This window comes from Manis javanica, chromosome 8 (assembly GCF_040802235.1).
Source record: "Manis javanica isolate MJ-LG chromosome 8, MJ_LKY, whole genome shotgun sequence".
NCBI lineage: Eukaryota > Metazoa > Chordata > Mammalia > Pholidota > Manidae > Manis > Manis javanica.
The window spans coordinates 123,311,364-123,333,957 of NC_133163.1; the positions used below are offsets into that span (position 1 = coordinate 123,311,364).

General features: G+C 59.6%; 1 protein-coding gene across 12 annotated transcripts in view; it reads left to right on the plus strand.

The window, feature by feature from the left end:
* LINGO1 (leucine rich repeat and Ig domain containing 1) overlaps positions 1-22,594 on the plus strand; it is a 291,038-nt gene that overhangs the window by 183,660 nt on the left and 84,784 nt on the right. For 7 of the 12 annotated variants that reach the window (XM_037010202.2, XM_073212207.1, XM_037010201.2 and 4 more), the window contains one exon: positions 19,542-22,393. The exons of 1 other annotated variant lie outside the window; for it this stretch is intronic. In XM_037010202.2, the coding sequence (XP_036866097.1) occupies positions 19,554-21,398 (1,845 nt within the window). In that variant the 5' untranslated portion in view covers positions 19,542-19,553 and the 3' untranslated portion in view covers positions 21,399-22,393. Of the gene's footprint in view, positions 1-4,412; positions 4,588-5,039; positions 5,492-6,895; positions 6,920-16,645; positions 16,783-19,541; positions 22,394-22,594 lie in introns of those variants that run through there. 4 more of the 12 variants (XM_073212210.1, XM_017646121.3, XM_073212209.1 and 1 more) reach the window with 4 other exon arrangements.

The window sequence follows — 22,594 nt, forward strand, 5'->3', positions numbered from 1 at the left end:
TCAGGGTGTTTCTGGTCCTCAGAGGACCAAGTATTGCGGGCCTCCCCTAGTGGTAATGCTGACAGGCACCTTCAGGTAGATGCGTCTTTACAGAGAAAGGGCTGTGGGGGCAGGGAGTGGAGAGCAACCACAGCAGTAAGTGTAATAACCATAAAAATGTGTACATTTGTCCAGCACCTATTGTGGGCCAAGTACTGGATATGCATTAAGTCATGAGGTCGTCACACCAACCCTGTGACATGGGTTCTACTGATACTCCATCTTACAGAGGAGGAAGTGGGGGCTCAGAAAGGTGCTCAGGGACACAAAGGCCAGCTCAGCAGGAGACGGAGGTGCTCAGAGGAAGGCTTCCAGAAGGAGGGGGCCACCAGGGCCCTGACTTGGAAGGGGCGGGGGGAAGGATTAGAGGAAACGGGTCCAGGCAGGGTCTGAGAAGGTGGTCAGTGACGAGACATGCCTGTAGTAGGGGCTGCCAGGGAAGCGGAGGCCCCCCCAGGATGTGAGGGTGAGCTTTCCACGCCCATGCCTTTGGAGTCTTGGCCTCAGCCAGTACCCACTGTGGGTATCTCTCCATGTTGACCAGCACATCTCCACGTCCAGTTGGGCCAGCCACTGGGCAAAGGAGTCCCCTTCAGCTGAGCACCAGTGTCTCCGTATGCCAGCTGCTCCATGCCAGCTTTCCCTGTGCTAGGACATGAAAGACAAGCGTTGGAGTGTACCTGGGTCACTCAAGTGACCTCGATTAAGTCTTTTTCCTTGTAGGTACCCTGGCCTGACCCTCTGTAACATGCCTTGGTGGGACCCTGGTATGTCTATGTCCCTTCTGGCTCTTAGGGAGGGGCTTAAGAAGGGGCAGGAAGGCCCTAACTCTGGCCACAGCTCCAGGCCCACCTCCTAGAGGGGACATTCCTGCCACCCCCCTCAGGTACCCCATCCCTCACCCCCCTGCACTGCAGCTCCGGCATGAGGCTCTGACCTATGGATTTTCTGCCACTTCCTGACCCACTTCACTCCAGTCTGCATCTCTAGGACTTAATTGTACCAGCAGCCCAGCAACCCTAGCATAGAGGGCTGCGAGGGCTGCAGGTGAATGCAGGGCTGCTGCTGTGGCTACTGGAGGCTGCAGGGCCCCCAGCTTCTGGGCTTCATCTTCTGCAGATGCAAGGTCCTTCCAGGACCCCCCATTTAAGGCCTCATCCCCACTCCCCACTCTCTAGGAAAGGCCACAGAGCTCTGAGCTTAGAGATAAGCCCTCACCCCCACCAACCCCCCAAGGTCACACAGTAAGTTAATAAGAGTGCTGAGAATCAAACTTGTGGCATTAAGGGGGACATGGGGTACACCTGCTCCATAGGGGCCTCCAGCTGGCTGCTGGCTGCAGCCCATTCCCCACTCTGCTCCATGCCCAGTGCCACTCGCACAGCCCCAACCCACCTCCCCAGATCCTGGTCTCTGTTTTTCTTGCTGATTAGAGGTCTCAGCAATGACTTCATGCCTAGGTGGGACCCTGGTATCCCTATGTCCCTTCTGGCTCTTAGGGATGGGGTTAAGAAGGGGCAGGAAGGCCCTAACTCTGGCCACAGCTCCAGGCCCACCTCCTAGAGGGGACATTTCTGCCACCCCCTTCAGGTACCCCATCCCTCACCCCCCTGCACTGCAGCTTCGGCACGAGGCTCAATTTTAGAGCTGTCATTGTTTTCAAGTGGCTTCAGAAATAATCATTATAGTAAAACCCCATGAGCTGCTGGGGTGCCAGTGGGCAGGACCAGCACAGAGTAGGCGCGCAGGCCTACTGTATGTGCTGCTCAACCCTTCCTGTGCCCAGGGGGACCCGACCCCTCCTCAGATGCCCCAGCCTTCCAGAGTGGGGAAGAGCAGAGCTTGGGCTCTCACGTCAAGCACGCGCTGAGCTTCAGCGCCCAGCTCCACCTCTCTCGAGCAGAGCAAGATGCCAGCCCTCCCAGGGTGTCCGTTGTTTCTCTCATCCGTGCAATAGGGGTAGCAATACCAATCCTGAAGTAAGAAGAAACAAGCATGGTTCAGAGCCTGGGTCACAGTAGGGCTAGCTAGATGTCAGCTGGCCTTGTCCCCTCCTCCAGTCCCCTGGCGAACCCCCTCCAGTCTGTCCGCAGCAGGCTAGCCCCTTCTTCTGGCCATCGACTCCTGCCTCACTGGGACTTGCTGAGTTGTCACCCTGCAGCCGGGATCTGCTGTGTGTCCTCCCGTGAGATCCGCAGGCTGAGACCTACTCTTGGGAGCTCCTGGTCTGAGGACAGAGGAGGGGATAGGGCCTTGCCTCTAAGACCATTTCAGTCTGGGGAGGGGAGACAGGAGTGGGTTGGGTCTTGAAGCCCAGGTAGAAACCAGGGCGGGGGCATGCGGGGGTGGACCAGAGGAAGAAGGCCTGGAGGTGTGGGCGGATGCTCTTCGGCTGCGGCTCCAGGGTGTGATTGTGGCTGTGCCAGGGGAGTTTGGGACTGGGCCATTCTGATGGTCACATTCGCCATAGCCCCGGGGTTCCTGACCATTCCACCCGACAGGAGTGCGGAGATGTCTGACTGGGTGAGGACCCAGGGACAGGCCTCCTATTTTTATGGCATCTCTGCACTCTTAGTAGGCCCAAGCTGGACCCTCAAAAAGGTCTTTTCTCCAAGTTCTTACCCCCAAACCTCCCACTCCTTGGGGAGTGCTGGGAGGGGTCATTTCTTTTGGAGAAACAGGGAAGAGGAAATGGCTTGGTTACTGTTTATAAGGGAGAACTAAGGCTGAGCAGCAGTTCCTCCCAGACACAGCTCTTTGGTCATCCCCGCAGCCTTCAGGGCGCAGACGGATAACTGGGCCCCAGAAGACCCCACCCCAGGGTGCCCACTTCCTCAGCCAGCATCTGGGGGTTGGCGGGTGGGGGCGATGGGCTCTCCCCCGTATCTTCTTCGAGATCACCGAGGCAGGAAACAGGTGAGTCGGGGGCGGAGATCTGCGGTGGCCGCGCCTTGCCTGCGTCAGTCGCCTCACCAGGAATAGCCCCCGCCCCCGCCCCCGCCCCCCAGCGGGTCTGCGCGCTCGCCGGGGCGCCTGGCGGATCCTTTCCGCAGGAGCGAGCGAGCATCTATTCCTGTCGGGCTTGTGGGAGGAGGCAGCGAGGGAGGGCGGGAGCTCAAGGGTAACACACAAACAGCCGTGGGGGGGGGGGGGGGAGAGCCTGGAAAAGGGGGTACAGGCAGCACAGAGCTAAGGGGCCGGGGAGCCGCCCGCGCTGGGCTCCTGAAGGGAGGGTGACTCCTGTGCGGCCCCCCTTCTTCCCCTCCCACCGGTAAGCCCTTCTGCCAAGACTTCCCCCGACTGGCTTACTCAGACCTGGAAGGCGATTCAAATTCCCTTTCCAGGCTTTAATAGCTGTGTGTCCATGGGTAAGTCATGTAACCTCTCTGAGCCTGGGGTCACTTCTGTCACATGGGAAACAACAGTGCCTCCTCAGAGGATGTGGGAGGGTGTCTGTAGAGTACACAGCGCAGCATCCGCACCTGCTAGGAGGGGACTCCAGCTAGGCCTAGGATGAGGGTGGACAGAGACATAGAAGACAGGAAATGGCCCTCCAGGCAGGGCTATCCAGAGCCGTGATAGAGCAGTTAGAAATGTCCAGAATCCATTTAGCCGAAACAGTAGGTCTGTGCAACTCTTTTGGGCTGTGTGTGTGAGGCTGAACAATGGAGAAGCAAGATGGTGCTGGGGGTGGGAGGCGACTGGTGGGCTGCCGTGCCCCCAGGTATCTGCAGTGAATGTCAGGCAGGCTCCATAGGGGGCAGGGCACTGGGAGCAGGATCCTGGAGTTGGTGAGCGGCCTTGGGCAATCTCCTCCTGCCCCTCTCCTCCTCGACCCCAGCCTCAGCTTCCTTCCCTGCCTGCCAGGACCCCTGCCCTTGTGGGCTCAAGTTATCAGGAACACTGATGCGCTAATGGGATGCACTCAGCAGTGGAGAAGGGGCGAGTGTGCCTGCTGCACTGATAGGTATTCTAATCAAGTCAGCTTTGTGTTGAAGGGCATTTGGCTTCAAGGAGTTATTAGGTGAGATCCCCACGGGTTGTAGCCCACTCTGCAGACTTTGCCAAGACCCCCAGCTGAGTCTCTGCGTCAGCCGGTCCAGGAGGATCTAGATCTCTGCGGAGAAGTCCTATTCACTGGACCCATCGGATTACGTGGCCCAAGCCCAGAATCCTTGGGACTTCTGGGTGGCAGGGAGAGGGGAGAGCCAAGCCCATGCTGAGTCTCTGCGCTGCCCTCTGCTGGCCTGCTGCGTACGGTGCCAGTGGCCCGAGCGGCCTGCTGCCCTCTGCTGGACGCGAAGCCAGGCTGGGCGGGGACCCGGACTGCAAAGGCGGGGCAAGACCTCGCTAGGGGTGAAGCCTCGGAGCTGGCATGTCTTCCTCGCGGTTCCCCGGAGCTTCCCTCTTTACCTGCCTGGCCCCAAGACTGCCGGTGTGAGGGCCTCACCGGGGTCTGCGGACATTTCCGAGAAGAGGGCTCGAGGCCCAGGACTGAGGCCCCCGGCCTGGTCCTTCTCACGCTGTCCTCCAAACAACCCTGGCCAGGTCGGGAGCCTTGCTTGTACTGTGCGTTTGTCCGTCCGCACGGCAGTGTGCAGTGTCCCCGGTTGTACGTGTGAATACACTCACGCTCTCACGTGCCGAGGCCTGTGGCCACACCGGAGGGTGCGCGCGCGCACGCAGGGAGGCCCGCAGGCCGGCCTCCCCGGGGTCGGGCTGGCCCGGGACTCCCCCGGAGCCCCGGACCCGGAGGGGCGCGGTCGTGTGCCCGCGTGCCCCTAGCCTGCGCGCTGCTTTGCCAGTTTCACTGCCCCATTAGGGCAGCGCAAAGGTGGGGGCGCCCCTCGCACTCCGCCCCTTTCACGGAAGGGAGACGAGCCGCCCTCCCCCCCGCCCGGTTTTGCGGCCGCGCCTTCCTCTCCCCCGCCCGGCGCCCGGCGCCCGCCCCTCCCTCGGCCCCTCCTCCCGCCCCGGCTCGCCCGGCGCTCCTGGCGCCCCCTCCCCGCGCCGCGGCAGAGCGCGGAGCCCGGGCGGGAGCGGGCGCGGGAGCCGAAGCGGGCGGCCGGCGACAGCACAGGCAGCGGCGGGGCCCGGCCGCCGTCCCGACGCGGGGCTCCGAGCAGCATGTGCGGCCGCTGCCCGCCGGCCCCGGCCCCGGCCCCACGGAGGAGCGCGCCTGGCCGCGGCGGCAGAGGCTTCCGGCCGGCCCGGGGCGGAGAGCCCGGCTCGTGGAGCCCTTGGCCCGCGTCCTGAGCGAGCCCGACCCCTCCCGGGCGCTCGCCTCGGCCGGGGCTCCGGCCCCCGCTTGGCCCCCGCCGCCGCCTCGGGCCGACGGCCGGGCGGAGGTGTCGGCCGTGGAGGAGGAGGCTGGGCAGGGGCTGGGGCCCCGCGGGGGGGACATGCGGTCGGTGACCGAGCCGAGCGGACGGACGGCGCGCCCGAGATGCAGGTGAGCCCAGCGCCGCGGCCAGTGTCCCCGGGGGCTGCCCGTCGTCCCGGGGCTGCGGGGCTTCCGAGCGCCAGCCAGACGCCCCGCTCGGAGCCGCAGATCCGGCCGGGCCCCGTCCCCGCCCCCAGAGATGAAGGCCCTTCCGTTCCCGGGGCTCCCGCCCCAACAGATCCTGGACAGGCCCGCTGGGACCCCTGAGCTGCGCGGGGGCCCCGTCGAAGTCCCGGTCCTGGCCGTCCCCCGCCCCCCTCCCATTGTCCCCCTGCTCTCCCCTGGGTGGCCGCCTCTGTGGACCCCGGACACCTCGGCTGTCGCTAGACACCTCCAAGCCCGTGGGTGCAGGTCAGAGACCAGGTTTCCCTCAGGTTTCCACCCGGGCGCCATTCCCCCCCTTCCCAAGGAGCAGCCCCTTTCCGGCTCCTGCCCAGCTGAGGGGAACGGGGAGTAGGGAGAGTGTAGAGCGGGGGGCTGGGGCTGTGCAGGGCCTGGGGACCCTTTGGGGCCTCCCTTTGTCTGCCTCCACCGGGCCTTCTCACCTCCTCCTGCCCCACTTTTCATTCTAAGGCAGAGCCGGTGGGAGGTGGGAACCAGCTGAGGGGAGAGAGGCGAGGAGGGTGCGTCCTGCTCTCCACCCCCGCCCATCTGTGAGGGGCCAGAGCACCCCCACTCCACCACCAAGACGTGTCCCTCCAGGCGGCCCCCACTTTGAGGAGGGGTGGGGCCAGACCCAAGGGCAGTTCCCCCCGGTTTGTGCCCTGGGTCCCAGCCCAGCCCCATACAGCCCTGGTTGTGCAGAAGGCATCGCTTCTTTGTTCTCAGAGGTCCTGGGGTCCAGGTCAGGGAGAAGGGGCGTTTGGGAGGGTGGGAACAGCTCTGCCCTGATGGGGTGGGAGTGAAGGAGGCCCTGAGGCTGGGGGCAGTGCCATCTGGGCAAGCCCCTTCCCTGCCAGCCCAGCTCTCCATCAGTCATCCTCTGCTTGACTTAGGCAGCCGGAGGGCGTGTGGCTCAGCCTGGTCCGCGGCGCTGGGCTCAGCCCGGTTGGTCGTGATGCCAGCAGCTCCAGCACTGGTGCCTCCCATGCCCAGGCAGCAGAGAGGCTGGGGCTTCCCCACATGGAGTGAGGAATGCCAGTGAGAGAAGAGAGAGTCCGCTGCTGCCAGACCCTTTGTCTTTGTGTGGGCCGGGAGGGGCTCGCAGTCCTCACCCCTATGGGAAGATGGCAGGACCTGGGACAGCCTGCCTGGCCTTCCTGCTTTCCCCCCATCACCTGAGGCCGGAGAAGGAGGATAAGGTGGTACAGGGGAGGGGCCAAGAACTCGGAAGCCCAGAAAGGGGCTCCTGGTAGCGCCCAGCTGCCCCTCCTGGAAGGCTGGGGCAGGCCCCCTGTGGTGTTCTTGTCTCTGCCCCTGCCCCCACCCCCTGCAAATGTAAGTATGAGACGGGCCTTGGGTAGGGCTGGTCAAGGCTGCGGTGCTCCCTGGTGCCTGTAGTTGGAGTGGGTCCCGAATCTAAGGGGGAGTTCTGGGGGATGGGTGTGTTCTGCAAGCCCAGGTGTCATGGCTTGTGGGCTGAGGGCCCCTGTGTGACCGGAGGGAGGTAGAGATACCATTTTTCCCCTTGCAATAGCTGTTGGGTGGGTCGTTTGTGATGTACAATGGTGGCTCAAATGGTTCTGCTCTCCGGGTATCTACTGAACAAATGGCTGGAGGATCCAGATTGGGGCTGGGGGTGCACCCCAATTGAGAAGGGAAGCAATACAGTGATTTGTGTAGCGTCACATGAACTCCTGAGGTTGTGTGTCAGGTGGAGGGTTGAGAAAGTGGGTCTTAGAGACCTAGGGAAAGGGGGAGGCTCTCCGTTCTGTTCCTAGCAGTCCTTCTGCATAGCCCCCCACCAGCTGGCTTGATCCGGCATCCCTACCCAGAGGCGTGTTCTTTAGGGAGCCTCTCTGGCTGCTCCAAGCCCTGCTCCTCCCCCTCCAGGCACCCACAGCATAGAACCACGCTGGCCTGCACCTAATGTACCAGCCCGTTCGTCCGTGTGTTTGTTCTGCACATTCTGGCCGAGCTGCCTGCTCAGCTCGGGGCTAGGCCCTCTCATGGCTCTCGTGATTTGCCTTGAACACCATGGCAATCCTGTACCCATACCCCGGGCCCACCTGCCTGAGCCCCGGGGTGGGAAAGACACTGGGAAGCACCAGGGAGCAGCTGTTGGCAGGTGGTAAGGACTATCTGGAAGGGACACGGTGTCCTCATCCTGTACGGATGATGTCAAGGATGCCCAGGCAAGAGTTTGGGAGAGACAAGACAAGGGTGCTCAGGAGACACACAGACGACTCAGGATGAGATTGTTCCTGGGGGCTCAGGTAGTCAGGAGTCCTCCCTGAAGAGAGAGGGCCTGAACGATCCCGAGGTGGTAGCGGACTTTACAGACACATGGACAGCAAGGGATCCCAGCACCAGGGATGGTTCCTCATAGAAGGAGTGTTGGGAAGGCAAGTTAATTTCCAAGTGGAGTCGAGGCATTCTTGATGGTGACCTTTTTTATGCGTTGAATGAGTGAATGGATATCCTCAGGTGCTTGCCCAGAGCGCCCGCCTTACCAGCACAGGGCTCCATCTAGAATGCCCTCCTCCTGACCCCCGGGCTCTGGCTACTGGTCCAGGCATGGCCTGTCAGTAATCAGTGTATTTAGTATTTATAATAGTAATAATATAATGAAAACTTCCAACCCGAGCACTAGTACTTTAAGAACGATGTACATCTTCCCCTGTGCTCCTTACCGTATCCTTTGGCCTCTTTCTCTGAGGCAGCCACTACCCTAAATTATCTATTTAGCATTCTGTTGCCTTTTAAAAATCATATATTTTAATATGTAGAAATCACTCAGTTTGTTCTTTTTGAACTTCGTGAAAAGAACATGACTCTATGTCCTCTGGAATTTGCTTTTTCCTTTCAATGTCATATTTGTAAACTTCATCTGTATTGTTGTAAATAATAGTAGAAGCAGTTTGTCTGTCTTCACCGATGCATGCTTTTCTGTCATTTGAACACAGCACAGTGAGTTTATTATCATTCTGTTGGTGGGCATGTGGATTGTTTCCCCTCTTGCGCTTGTAAACTGCTGCTGTGAGCTTCTTGTTCCATCTTCTGAGGCGACATGCGGTGGCTCTGGGGCACGGCTCAGAGTGGAATTGCTGGGCCGTAGGGCATGTTCATGTTCAGCTTCACTAGCAGAAGTGCAGAAATTTTTCCGAATAGGTTAGACCATTTCTGCTTCCCCCAGCAGAAGGTGAGTGTCCCCATCGTTCCCCATCCTCGCCAGCACTTGGTGTGGTGAGACATCTTGATTGTTACTGATTGAATGAGGGTAAAATGGTGTTACATTAGGGCCTTGATTTGCCTTTCTGGAATTCAAGGTTTCGAGTATAGGAAATGGGGGCCAAGAGGGGCAGCAGCCAGTGTGTCATGGAGGCTCACTAAGCCCTCTTCCCCTTTGTACCTCGGTTTCCCTAGTTGTGGGGTTGCTGTCTGTACAAGTTGTGCACTCAGGGATGGGCGCGAGCAGACGGGGGCGCTCCCCAGTGAGGTGGGGAAGAAGGAGGGGCAAAGGGGATTGATGTACCTGTACATTGAGAGCCAAAGGCACCTCGGCGGCTCTGTGTTTACTCCGAGACTGGGCATGGGTGGCCCCACCCTGGGATGTGGAGGCAGCCCGCGTTTCGTTATTTTGGTAATGCCCAGCCCCCTGAAGGCCCCGTCGCCACACCCTGACGCCTGGATGGGGGTTTGACATTGGGGAGTGCTTGGAAGACTTTGGTGACCCAGGGAATGAACACTGCGTGGAGCAAATGTAGATCTGTTCCTCCTTCATTACCACCTCCTTGGGGAGTCCTCCCTGATTGCTTTTTCCCCATCGAGTGAGTGAGGGATGGCCAAGCAAGATGGCTCTGGGGCATTTGCAAGGCCCTTAAGTCCCCTGCCTACACACAGGGCTGAGAGGTCTGGTGCCTGAACGGTAATTTGGAGCGCCGCCCTTTGCCAGCCTGGTGCACCAACTATGGATTCCACTCTGCTTTCCCCCCTGGGACCTGGGCCCCTGGAGCTGGCTAGAAAGGAACAACAGGGCTGGCGGTATAATTATGCCTATTTTGTGTGACACCCAAATTGATTGCCGCCAGGGTGACATTACCAGGGCATTGTTCCTTGTCTCCAACCTCTTATTACATGTTATTAGGGAGTGTGGCGTGTGTGTGTTTTTCTATTTTTTCCCATTTTGGGGAATTAATCTCTCTCTGCCGCCTCCTCTGCTTCCCTCTGCAGAGGACTTGCTCTGGGCTCCAGGAGGCGGTGGGGGTCCGGCCGTCACACTCCCACTGCCTGCCCAGTGCAGGGCTGCATGTGAATTTGGGGGCCCAGCCATCTCAAGTACCTCCACTTGGGTGCAAGATGGGGGTGTCTCAGGGCTACAAGGTGCTGCTGAGGTGGGAATCCCAGCAGAGGAGTCTCCCTGCAGTGTCCCTGATCCATGGTGTCTGCTTGCATCCCTCTTGTGACAGACTGCTCACTCACTGTCTACAGGGACAGATCTTACATCTTTGAGCATCTCATCTTTCACTTGACGCCCCACGCTGGGCTGAATGGGCCTCCCTGATGCCTCTGCCCATGGGTCTCGGTCTGCACTGGACTCTCTGCACCCTCTGCCTTGGGACTCCCCTTAGAGATTTGCAGAGATGTCAGAACCGCCCCCTTTCCCACACCAAACCTGGGCTTCTCGTGAATGGGCAGCTGGGTGATGGCAGACTGTGCCTGAGCACAACACGCCTGTGTCTGACCAGAGAGGCTCATCGCCTCTTGAAACTGAGCTCAGTATACCAGGTTGGGAAAATGGGCTTTGGCAAGGGGTCGGCCCAGAGTCACTTGGGCAGAGAGGGCTTGGCCTGGTCAGCAGTGGGGACAGGGCAGGTGTTTTTATGAACGGTTTGCCTGGCCGTGTTATAAAAAATTAACTGGACATTGGTTTTTGATGTTTTGGAGGTTGTTTTTAAATCTTTTCTTCTTTTTGACACAGAAATAACTCCAACCTTTCCCTGTCCCTGACCTAGGCCCTCAGTGTTGCTCTGGCATGGCGCTGGGGAAAGAAGGTGACTGCGGCAGGAGTCCAGGGCTCTCCCTAGGCTCCAGCCCCGAGGTGCGGTGCAGCCCTGGGCACGTCCCTTGAGCCTCGGCGTCTTCACAGTGTGATGGTCTCTAGGGTCATTACACCTGTGGAGTCAGACAAGCTCAGTGACCCTGGGCAGGAGACCCAGGGGCTTAGAGCCTCAGATTCCTCATCAGTGAAGTAGGGTTAATGGTGTCTCCCTCCCGGGTACGGGATAAGGGTTGGGAGGGGGTCATTCTGCAAAGCACCTAGTGTGTGTGCTCAATGTAAGTCACTCTTTCTTCTGCTCCCGGCTCTGTGAGGGCACCGGGGAGTCCGCCACGCCCTTTTCTGAGTGAACAGATCAGGGCCCTGAGACGTAAAACCACTTGCCACTTGGGTCTAACTGCCTCTTGCCTAATCCCAGCTCTTCCTGTGTGACTCAAGACAAGCTGCATCACCTCTCTGAGCCCCAGTTCTCTAATCTGTAAAATGGAGATAACAATACCAACCTGATGGCACAATTGCAAAGATTAAACAAGTTCATGTTTGAGTTCATATCCTGCTAGCTCATGTGACCTGGAGCAAGTTACAGAACCTCTTTGTGATCTTGAGCAAGTGAGACAATGTCTTGTGCTTCTGGTTTTTCCATCTGCAACATGGGGATAATAACAGGACCTACCTCAGCAGGTTTTGGAGGGATTAAACACATTTTATATGTAATGTCCTGGATAATGCCTGGCACACAAAAGGCCCTCTAGAAGGGCTCTTCCAGTCACCCTCTTCATTATATTTATTAGGTCTGGCCACTCCCCTCAGCTCCTCCCTCTCTCTGTTGGGTCTCTGAGGCTGAGACATCCCCCCCCGTCCCAAGCCCAAGGACTGTGGCCCTCCCAAGTGGGGACTGGCAGTTTCCAGGCCTCCAAAGCCTGAGGTGGGCCAACTGAGCTGTTCCCAAGATCCAGGAGCCCCGAGGGCTGAGAAGCTGGGAGAGGGCCCCAGGAAGGTGTGAGGGGCTGAGGGGTGGGTGGAGTGGAGGGAGGCACATCTGCCAGGCACCTCCCAGGGGGCTACTCGCCGCAGTGGGGGATGGGGCTAGAAGCCTTCAGGGGCAACTTCCTGCCCTTGAGAGCCTGGGCTGGCAGCTCAGACCTAGAGAGAGATGGGAAGGGGGATGTGGGGGTGCAGGACCTGGGTCTTCCTTATGCCACTTCAGGTCACCACTTGGGTGCTTGCCTACCCCTCCTCAGTAATGGGACACCAATCCAAGTAGGGGTCTGTCCGCTCAGGCAGGCGCAGCACAGATAGCCAGGAGGCTTCCCAGAACCAGTGGCTCCATCCCACCTCCCCCAGGATGGCCCTTAGCTTCCCAGCTGGCTTCTCACCTCAGAACAATCCTGAAGGGGCACACGGGGCCCAGAGTGGCCCAGGACTCACCCAAGGTCACACAGTCAGGCAGGGTTGCACCAACTGGAGCCCAAGCCTGGGACCTGTGAGTCCAGTGCCCATTGCTTACCCAGAAGTGGCTTCCTCTAGGCTTTGCCCCACCCCTGCTCCTTCCCACCAATCTGGCCACTCCTGGAGAACAGAGACTATATATAGAAGCCTTTAAACACTAAGATGCTTTGACAATTAAAATTCATAATTTATCCCACAAATGGTCCGGGGCTGTAGGCTGGCCGGAAAACTGGCAGCTCCTGAGATTAGCTGTGCTCTGGTGGGGTGGGCTGTGGGGTAGGCAGGGCATTCCTTCTTCAGGGGCTGAGGGCTCGTGACTGCCAGGGCACACAGGGCAGCTCTGGCAGCCAGGAGTGCTTGTTGGCTGCCCTGGCAAACAGTTAGGCAGCCACACTGTGTCTGGTCAGCACCCTCCAGCCCAGATTCAGCTGAGAGGCCAGGGGAGCACCTCTGGGAGGGGACTGAGTTTTCAAGTGCAGCTAAAAGATGGGGCTGGTGGCTCTGTGCCCGGGAGGGTGGGGGGGTGGCAGGAGGATGGGTGGCAGGCACACACCCTTACAGGCCACACGCACGCAGGGGTGCCTGCTTTCAGACACACACACCCCTCCCCACCCCACCCACGTGGAGGCCCAGCAACACTGCCAGAACCAAGCGCAAGAGGAAAATAAAGAATTATACATGACAAAGGACAGGACCTCAATTTTCTTCCGGGCTGATTTTTTTCTCCCTGTTGTGGGCCGCTGAGGGGGGAGGAGCAGGGAGACGGACAGGACAGACACAGGCCAGCAGACAGCCCAGGGGACAGACGGACGCAGCCTGGCTGCCCTCAGTCGGGATTCCTCCTGCTGGAGATCAGCCTGGGGGCTGGCCCCCCTCCTCCCTGGGTCCCCTGTTCACTCAGACGCCCGTCCCATGCGTCAGGAGGCAGCCCCTGCCCGCCCCCAGGCTCTCAGTGTAGCCCTGCCCGGATAAGACTGGCCTGGCCAGAGGTTCCCCCTTTAACAGCTCACACTGTAAGCCATCAGCCATTCACACCTCAGCAGGGATTAGCCCAAGAAAGCCAGAATGGCGTGTTTTTATAAGGAGGCCAGGGACTCGGGGTCAGGATTTGGGGTATGAGAGAAGCAATTAGGAGCCCCTGAATGCTCTCAAAGGGGTCCAGCCCCGGTCACCTCTCCCCTGCACACCTTTGCTCACTGTCCTCTTTGTCAAAAACACCTTCCGTACCACCCCTTACCTGGCCTGTGGAAATCTGTGTGCGTGCAGCCTGAGCTCTCCCGACAACGCCGCCTCCTCCTCCTTGAAGCCTCTGTAAGGAGCCTGGACAAGGAGCCGCCGCAGCCGCGTGATCGCGCACTGCCCCTTTGAAGAAGGGCGCGGCTGCAGGCAGGGCCTGGGGTTGCTGAGCTGTGTCCGCCCCGGCTCTGCGCTGGGGGCTCCCAGTTTGGGGGCATAGAAGGGCAGGCTGCAGGAGCTCCAAAAGCGGGGGGAAGAGAGAGGGGTAGAATGCTCAGCAGGGGCCACAGGGGATTCGGAGGGGGCCCTCGGGAGGGAGAGCCCTTCTCCTGGGCGGTTTGAGGAAGAGCTGCTGCCAGAAAGAGACCCCTGAGCTGGATTCTGAGGGCCAAGTGGGAAGACCTCCAGGTCAGCCATTGCCGTGGGAGAAAGGCCCTGGGCTGCAGCCCTACCGCTACGCCACTCCCAGCACCTGGCCGTGGCTGCCTCTGCCTGAGCCCGTGTATTTTCCACTAATGCACTTTATCATTTCATGAATGAGTCTGTCAGCTCCATACGTCCCAAAGAGGAGGCCTCAGACAGACAGGGACTTGGGGACAGGGAAAGTCACCTTATGAGCATGGCGGTGAGGACGGAATGCAGTAACAGGCACAAGGATTTGGATACGTGGCATGTGCAGGATTCCTGCTCAGGAATTGGTAGTTGAATCTGCAGTGCCCGGGTGGTGACCTGAAGTGGCATAAGGAAGACCCAGGTCCTGCACCCCCACATCTCCCTTCCCATCTCTCTCTAGGTCCGAGCTGCCAGCCCAGGCTCTCAAGGGCAGGAAGTTGCCCCTGAAGGCTTCTGGCCCCATCCCCCACTGCGGCGAGTAGCCCCCTGGGAGGTGCCTGGCAGATGTGCCTCCCTCCACTCCACCCACCCCTCAGCCCCTCAGCCCCTCACACCTTCCTGGGGAACCCCTGGGGCCCTCTCCCAGCTTCTCAACCCTCGGGGCTTCTGGATCTTGGGAACAGCTCAGTTGGCCCACCTCAGGCTTTGGAGGCCTGGAGACTGCCAGCCCCCACCTGGGAGGGCCACAGTCCTTGGGCTTGGCGGGGGGTGGGGGGGTGGGGTGGTCCCGGCCTCAGAGACCCACCGCGCACATAAACCTCTTGCTCTGTCTTCCCCGGCTGCCACCCTCGCCTGCTCCAACCCCAGGCAGCCACCTTTCTCCTCTGCCTTCTCTGCCCCTCTCTTCCCTTCTCCTGTTTGCCCACGGTGTGTCTCTGTCTGTTTCTGTCAACTTTTCTGTCTCCTGCTGTCCTGGTCATTTCTTGGTGTCAGGGCTTGGCGGGGACCCTAGGCAGACTTTCTGAAGCCCTCAGCCCCCTTCCCTGGGCCGCCAGCTTTCCTTGCTGCAGACACAGTCGTGGAAACAAAGGCTTTCAGAACAAGATGGACTGTGCGTACCCACCTCACGCTGCAGTAGGAAAGCAGCCTGCACAGTTGTCCCAGGTCACACAGCCAGACTGAGAACCCAGAAGCCCTGGTGTCCAGGGGCCCCTGGGCCCCAGTGATGGCAGCGGGCACCTCCAGGGCAGGGATCTCATGCCAGGTGCACTGGGGATCCTGGTGGTCTCCGAGGAACCGAGTGGGAATGCCGTGAAATACTGATACCAAAACCTAAAATAACTAAGTCTTCCACCCCGTGCTGCAGCCAACCCCAGATCAGGTGAGGTTCCAGCAGAGACAGCGGAAGCAGGCAAGGAAGGCTGTGGTGGGAAACACTGAGGAAATTCAGTGTGTTCAGCACACCACTTTCTGACAGTTGGGGAAAGGTGCCTCCTTGTAGCTGCCAAGGACTGGCGCCCTCCTTCAGCCCCGGGGGCCTCACCCCAGCACTGTCCCGGCACACCTGCCGCTCCCAGCCCAGCCTGTGTGTCAGAAGGCATTTCAGCCCCACAGCAGGAGGCTCTCGGTACAGGAAACCTGAGGAGGAGAAACAGCTCTGCCTTCTGATTTTGTGGCCTAGGCCTAAGAGCAAACAAATTCCCTTTAGGAAGCTTCAGTTTTTCTCATCTGCAAAATGGGTAAGAAATACCTCTTTTGGATGCTGGTGTGCAGATTCCTAAGAGAGTGTGTATAAAGCCCAAAGCCGGGCCTGTAGCAGGTGCTCTGCAAATGTTGGTGTACCCCATTTTCTAAGAGTGGGTGTCTGACGGGCTTCTGTGGGCTGAGCTGGGTGCACGGAGGAGCTATGCCCCTGCCCCCAGGAGCCTCTAGACCCTGCCTTATGAGATGAAGTGGCCTCCGTTAGTTGTTCTCCAAGCCCACCTGCACGTAATCTCATGCTCCTCTGCCTCTACCAGTTGCCCTTTCCCACCACGTGCACCCAAGGGGCAGTCCCAGTGTGAGGCCCCTCAGATAGTAATTCCAGCCCTGGTGGAACTGCAGTTTGGTGCCTGGGCCCCCACCTCCTTTCACCCCCTAACAAGGCCTGAGGGTGTTGACTTTCCAGCTGTAGAAAGTCCAGTTGCCGCTGTGGGCTCCCTCGGGGACCCTGGCATCCAGCCCATCACTACACAGTAGGGGAAACAGACCAGAGAAGGCAGGCATTGTCCAAGGTCATGCATGGCCAGTGTGGGGAGCAAGTGAGCCAGGCTGTGTCTGCCCCAGGGTGTGAGTGAGGGTGTGTGCAGGAGACCCTTTGCAGCGCCAGGTCTGAGCGTTGCACAACTCTTTTCTACCTGCCTATCTGTCTGCTTTCAATGTTTATTTCCTTTGTGTTTATTGGTCCAATTTTTAAACTCCTGTCCTTGCGGGAAGCCCTTCAGGGGGCAAGGAACCAAACTAAAACACTGATTAAAATGCATAAAACACTTCTCCTTGGCAATTACAGGAGTGACCAGCAGGATTAATGGTGCCAGGATGGCAGGAGCAGCACATGGCCCGCACAGCAGTTTTGGTGACCCCCTCAGACAAGATCCTGTCAGCACCCCTAGACGACAGGGATCCTATGCGGGTGTTAGACCGGGAGCCTGGGCCCAGCGTGCTATGTTCCTGCTGTGTCAGCTTTGGCAAGCATTTTAGCCTCTCCAGGCCTCGGTTTCCCCACCTTTCAGGACAGTGCCATGTAGAGGTGAGGGATGAGGCGGTCTGGAGGGTGTGCCCCTCTGGAGCATTGCTCTGCAGGTCTACTTGGCAAGCCTGGGGGTGGCAGCCACACAGGGCAGTACTTTCCTAGGTCTCTCATTGCCCAGTGGGCCTGCTCCACAGTCAGTCCCATCAGAGTGGCTTCAACCCTGCAAAAATTCACACATACATGCTTCCTTTCAAAGGATGTTCATCGGGGTCTCCTCTTACCACCCCTTGGTCTGAAGCTGCAGACACCATCCGCCCTCAGACACCTCACCCTCTAGCAGGTGTGGCAGATGCACCTGTGACTGTTGGACCCAGGATGGAATATGTGTCATAGGTAAGGCACCAAATGCTGAGGCTTTGGAGCCTATTTCCCTCTTTGCTCAGGTTACTGGGAAGCTCTCACCTTTAGTCATTGTGCAGAACTTTGAAGTGTTCTTTCCTGCCTGGCTTGCCTTCTTTAGCTTTATCTTTTTATCATCTTGCAAAACAATTCTTTTGTCAGTTAGTCCAAATCATTTCTAGAGTGAGGTGTGCTGTATATCAGTTACCGAATGTCACTACTAATAAGTGTAAGGTGCTTCAGTGTGATAGGTAGAAGGTGATTTGTGACTGAGTAGGTCAAGGATGGCTTCTTGGAGGAGGTGGCCTTTGGTGTGGCAGGTCACAAAAGCTGTTCAGGCAGGAGGCTGGGAGAATTCTCCAAAAGGGGATGGCTTAGAGGCAGAAATGTGCAGGACACAGTGGGGATACCTGGGTGGCCTCAGTGGAGGGAGTACTGGGAGAGGAGGTTGATGGGTAGGTTGAGGCAAGGTAGTGGGGTCTTCAAATGCATATTCTGTTCTGTGAGGCAAGGCACTTACCAACATCTCAGGTGGCCTGTGTCCTTGCTATTCACCTCCTCATTCCTCGGCCTCCTCTCCAGCAGCCCCATCCCACCTGCCAGCCCTGCGCTGGGTGCTAAAAGTCCGTTTACCTCTCCAGGTCCCCAGCCTCACACCCACAGCAGCCCCAGCTGCCGGCCCAATTACTTATTGATCACCTGTCAGGATGTTTGCTTTTCTGGTGGGTCACTGGAGCATGTATGACTGAGGAAAATGGCCTGGTGGGGGTAGGGTACGGGAGGCCGAACCACAGAAGTGTCTTGAGAGAGGCGCTGAGGGGAGGGGTGCACAAAGCCCTTGGGGACAGCAAAACCTTGCAGATTCGATAACATGTCAGTGACACCAGGAGCTCTCTTGGGTTAAAGTCACTTAATCAATCAACAACCAGGGAGTACCTGTCAGTCCTGGGAGACTACCAGAGCATTGGAAAATGTGTGGCATGTCTCACAGACCAAAGCTGTAGTCCCAAATCTGCTCCCGATAGGGGCTGGGTGTCCTTGGGCAACCGCAAGTGCTCCAAGCCCCAGTTGCCTTAAGTGTTAGATGACTTGAAATTGGAGGCTGTGTGCAGGGGTGGGGGTGGTGCTGGAAGGGGTGGAAGAAGGGCCTGGGCTGGGGCTGAGAGGCAGGACCCTCCCAGCCTGGGCTTCCCCGTCCTGCAGGGGGCCCCCTTCAGGGCCGTGAGTGTGGGGGTAGGGACAGGCAGCAGAGCCCCAAGGGAGCTGGGCTCGGGTGGGATGGACCTTGCTCCCCCAAATGTGGGAGGGCTGCAGTTCCACCCCCAGAGACGATGTGGTCCACCCCTGGAATTTGGAGCAGTGCCGACTCGTCCTCCCATCCCCCTACTCACCTCGGACCCATTTCCCGAGCAGAGGGACCGAGGAGGGAAGGAAGAGATGAGGGTACGTCTGGGCACAAGTAGGAGCCATGCAGCCTCTGAACATGGGCTGGGAGAGAGGGGCCGGGGCTTCCCTTGCACACCCAGCCCTCTCCGCCTGCAGCCGCCAGTCAGGCCGGTCCCCACACCCAAGTCCTGCTCATGCCCCAGAGCTGCTGGAACAAGCCTCAGGCTGCCTGCGGTGCCAGGCCATGGGAGGCCAACTGCCTCAGCTCCGGCTAGCAGCTGGGCAGAGACCTGACGCTAGGGGAGGACCAGACCCTGAGAGACGGATGCATGAAGGCTGGGGTGGATCTGCAGGGGAGCACACTTCCTCCTGGGGGCCAGAGAGCCTTTCAGAGCAGTGGACATTGAATTAGGCCCAAAAATGGGCTTTCCACAGGCAGGGGAGGGTCGTTCCGGGAGAAAAGACCTACAGCAGCCAGTAGGGAAAACTCACTTCCTGGGCCCAAGCTCAGGAGCCTGTGGGGGTGCGGCGGGGGTGGAGTGCCAGACCTGCATGGCAAGGACCCCACAGGGGGCACCAGGGCTGGGTCTTGGCCTTCTGGGTGGGGACGCCCTCCACTGAGCTAGAAACCCCGTTGCGGAGCAGATTCATAAACACTGGCAGGTCACCACTGGCTTTGCTGATTGCCCAGGACCGGGGCTGGGGGCTTGGCTGCAGAGCTGGTGAGGAGGGGGCTATGGTGTCTGTGCCCGGGGAGGCTCAATCCAAAGGCCAGGAGGGAACCCCCAGCAGCCTCAGAAGCTCCTGCCCAGCAGCCTGGAGGCCAGACGTGCTCTTCTCCGGGCTGTTCCCAGACGCCTCAGAATTGGAGCCTCCTTGATGCCCTCTGCGAGCCCCAAGGGCAACTCAGCTAGTCTGCTTTTATCCCTGAGGAGCACCAGGGGAGGCTGAGGCTCAGGACGTGTGCCTGGAGCCCCACAGCCAGTAAAACCAGTAAAACCTAAAATGTAAAGGAGGTGGATACAGCCTGGGGTGCCAATACCAGGCCCCTTTGAGATGACCCTCCCCTTCCCTGAACCCCCTTTATCCCGGCGATGCTGACAGGGTCCTTCCGGAGGGCTCTGGGCAGGGTAAGGGGTGAGGGGGAAGCAGCATGGGGTGGCAGGAGGCCCTCTGGCCTGGGCACCTGGACCTCACTGTAGGGTCCCAGGCAGGTGTCATGTGCAACTCTGGGCCCCCATCTCTTCTCTGTGTCAGGGACGTCCTGACAGGGCAGGAGAGCACGGGGTGCAGAGGGCTCTGGGGGGGGTCCAGCCAGACACTGCCTCCTGACCCGCCCTCTGCCCTGTGCTTGCTCCTGGCTGCAGGTGAGCGAGAGGATGCTGGCGGGGGGTGCGAGGAGCGCGCCCAGCCCCCTCCTGGCCTGCTGGCAGCCCATCCTCCTGCTGGTGCTGGGCTCCGTGCTGTCGGGCTCAGCCACTGGCTGCCCGCCCCGCTGCGAGTGCTCCGCCCAGGACCGGGCCGTGCTCTGCCACCGCAAGCGCTTCGTGGCGGTGCCCGAGGGCATCCCCACCGAGACGCGCCTGCTGGACCTGGGCAAGAACCGCATCAAGACGCTCAACCAGGACGAGTTTGCCAGCTTCCCGCACCTGGAGGAGCTGGAGCTCAACGAGAACATCGTGAGCGCCGTGGAGCCCGGCGCCTTCAACAACCTCTTCAACCTCCGGACGCTGGGGCTGCGCAGCAATCGCCTGAAGCTCATCCCCCTGGGCGTCTTCACCGGCCTCAGTAACCTGACCAAGCTGGACATCAGTGAGAACAAGATCGTCATCCTGCTGGACTACATGTTCCAGGACCTGTACAACCTCAAGTCCCTGGAGGTCGGTGACAATGACCTCGTCTACATCTCGCACCGCGCCTTCAGTGGCCTCAACAGCCTGGAGCAGCTGACCCTGGAGAAATGCAACCTGACCTCCATACCCACCGAGGCGCTGTCCCACCTGCACAGCCTCATAGTGCTAAGGCTCCGGCACCTCAACATCAACGCCATCCGGGACTACTCCTTCAAGAGGTTGTACCGGCTCAAGGTCCTGGACATCTCCCACTGGCCCTACCTGGACGTCATGACGCCCAACTGCCTCTACGGCCTCAACCTGACGTCCCTGTCCATCACGCACTGCAACCTGACCACTGTGCCCTACCTTGCCGTGCGCCACCTGGTCTATCTCCGCTTCCTCGACCTCTCCTACAACCCCATCAGCACCATCGAGGGCTCCATGTTGCATGAGCTGCTGCGCCTGCAGGAGGTCCAGCTGGTGGGCGGGCAGCTGGCCGTGGTGGAGCCCTACGCCTTCCGGGGCCTCCACTACCTGCGCGTGCTCAACGTCTCCGGCAACCAGCTGACCACCCTGGAGGAGTCCGCGTTCCACTCGGTGGGCAACCTGGAGACCCTCATCCTGGACGCCAACCCGCTGGCCTGTGACTGCCGCCTCCTGTGGGTGTTCCGGCGCCGCTGGCGGCTCAACTTCAACCGGCAGCAGCCCACGTGTGCCACGCCCGAGTTTGTCCAGGGCAAGGAGTTCAAGGACTTCCCCGACGTGCTTCTGCCCAACTACTTCACCTGCCGCCGAGCTCGCATCCGGGACCGCAAGGCCCAGCAGGTGTTTGTGGACGAGGGCCACACGGTGCAGTTTGTGTGCCGGGCAGATGGCGACCCGCCCCCTGCCATCCTCTGGCTCTCGCCCCGCAAGCACCTGGTTTCAGCCAAGAGCAACGGGCGGCTCACAGTCTTCCCTGACGGCACGCTGGAGGTGCGCTACGCCCAGGTACAGGACAACGGCACGTACCTGTGTGTCGCGGCCAACGCGGGTGGCAATGACTCCATGCCTGCCCACTTGCACGTGCGCAGCTACTCGCCCGACTGGCCCCACCAGCCCAACAAGACCTTCGCCTTCATCTCCAACCAGCCAGGTGAGGGGGAGGCCAACAGCACCCGCGCCACCGTGCCTTTCCCCTTCGACATCAAGACCCTCATCATCGCCACCACCATGGGCTTCATCTCTTTCCTGGGCGTTGTTCTCTTCTGCCTGGTGCTGCTGTTTCTCTGGAGCCGGGGCAAGGGCAACACAAAGCACAACATCGAGATTGAGTACGTGCCCCGAAAGTCAGACGCAGGCATCAGCTCTGCCGATGCACCCCGCAAGTTCAACATGAAGATGATATGAGGACGGGGCCGGGGAGCAGGGCCCCCCGGGTGCTGGGCAGGGCAAGGGGCCTGCTGCCGTCCTCGTGCTCCCCGGTCCTTCCCACCTTCTCCCTGCCCCCCCACGTGCACTCTTTCTCCCTCCCACTCCTGTGCCCTGCTGGTCCTCACCACTGCCCTCTGTCTCCCGGGACCTCAGGAGTCCAGGCCTGGGGACTCCAGCTGCCCAGGGCACCCACTGACGGACCGGAGTCGGCAGCTGACGAACCGACACGCAGCACAGTCAATAATACAATAAAAAAAAGTTACGAACTTCCTCTGTAACTTGGGTTTCAGTAATTATGGATTTTTATGAAAACTTGAAATAATAAAAAGAGAAAAAAAACTATTTCCTATAGCTAGTCGGAATGCAAACTTCTGATGTCCTGATTGCTCCAGGGCTCCCTTCCCACTCGGTTTCTTGTTCGTCTCCCCTCCTCCTCTCCCTCCTTTCTTTGCTCCTCCCCTGTGGGGAGGGACCACTCAGGAAAACAGGAAAGGAGCGTCCAGCCCCACCCGCTCACCCACCCTGCCAGGGCAGCCCAGGTGAGCAGGGGGGTGGCTGGCACGGGCCCCGCTCTGGGCTGGCAATTTGCAGGGAGCAGGTGGAGGGGACGAGGCTGCCCAGTGGGAGTGGGGGGCTGTCTGCCGAGATGCCAGGAGGTACTGGGGAGGCCTGGCTCGGGGGTGGCCAAGGCTCTGGATGGGCTGGGGTCCTCCTGGAAAACAGCACGGTCCGCGGAGAGAGCCGGGGGCTGGAGGTGGGACTGAGACCTAACTTCTGGTCCCAGCTCTGCCGCTGACTTGCTGGGTGGCTTCAAACAGGTCATTGACCCTCTCTGGGCCTCAGTCGCTACATATGTACAAATGGAAACATTACTCCCTGCCCTGCCTACCTCACAGGGCTGTTGTGAGGAACTGATGAGATGATGTATGTGAAACACTTTGTAACCTGTAAAGCCTGTGCACACGTGTGGGTGACTGTTCTCATTATGGTCATTATTATCTCTTTGAGGGAGGAGGGGCTCCTGAAGGGATCTCCATGGGATCAGTGGGGAGGGGGAGGGGCATGTCAGGGGAGGGCCGGTCCGGGGACTTCAGAGGCTCCTTCTGGGGCAGTGGTCAGAAGTACTGGTTGGCTGGACAGGGCTCTAGACCCACAGGGGAACCTGGGGGCCC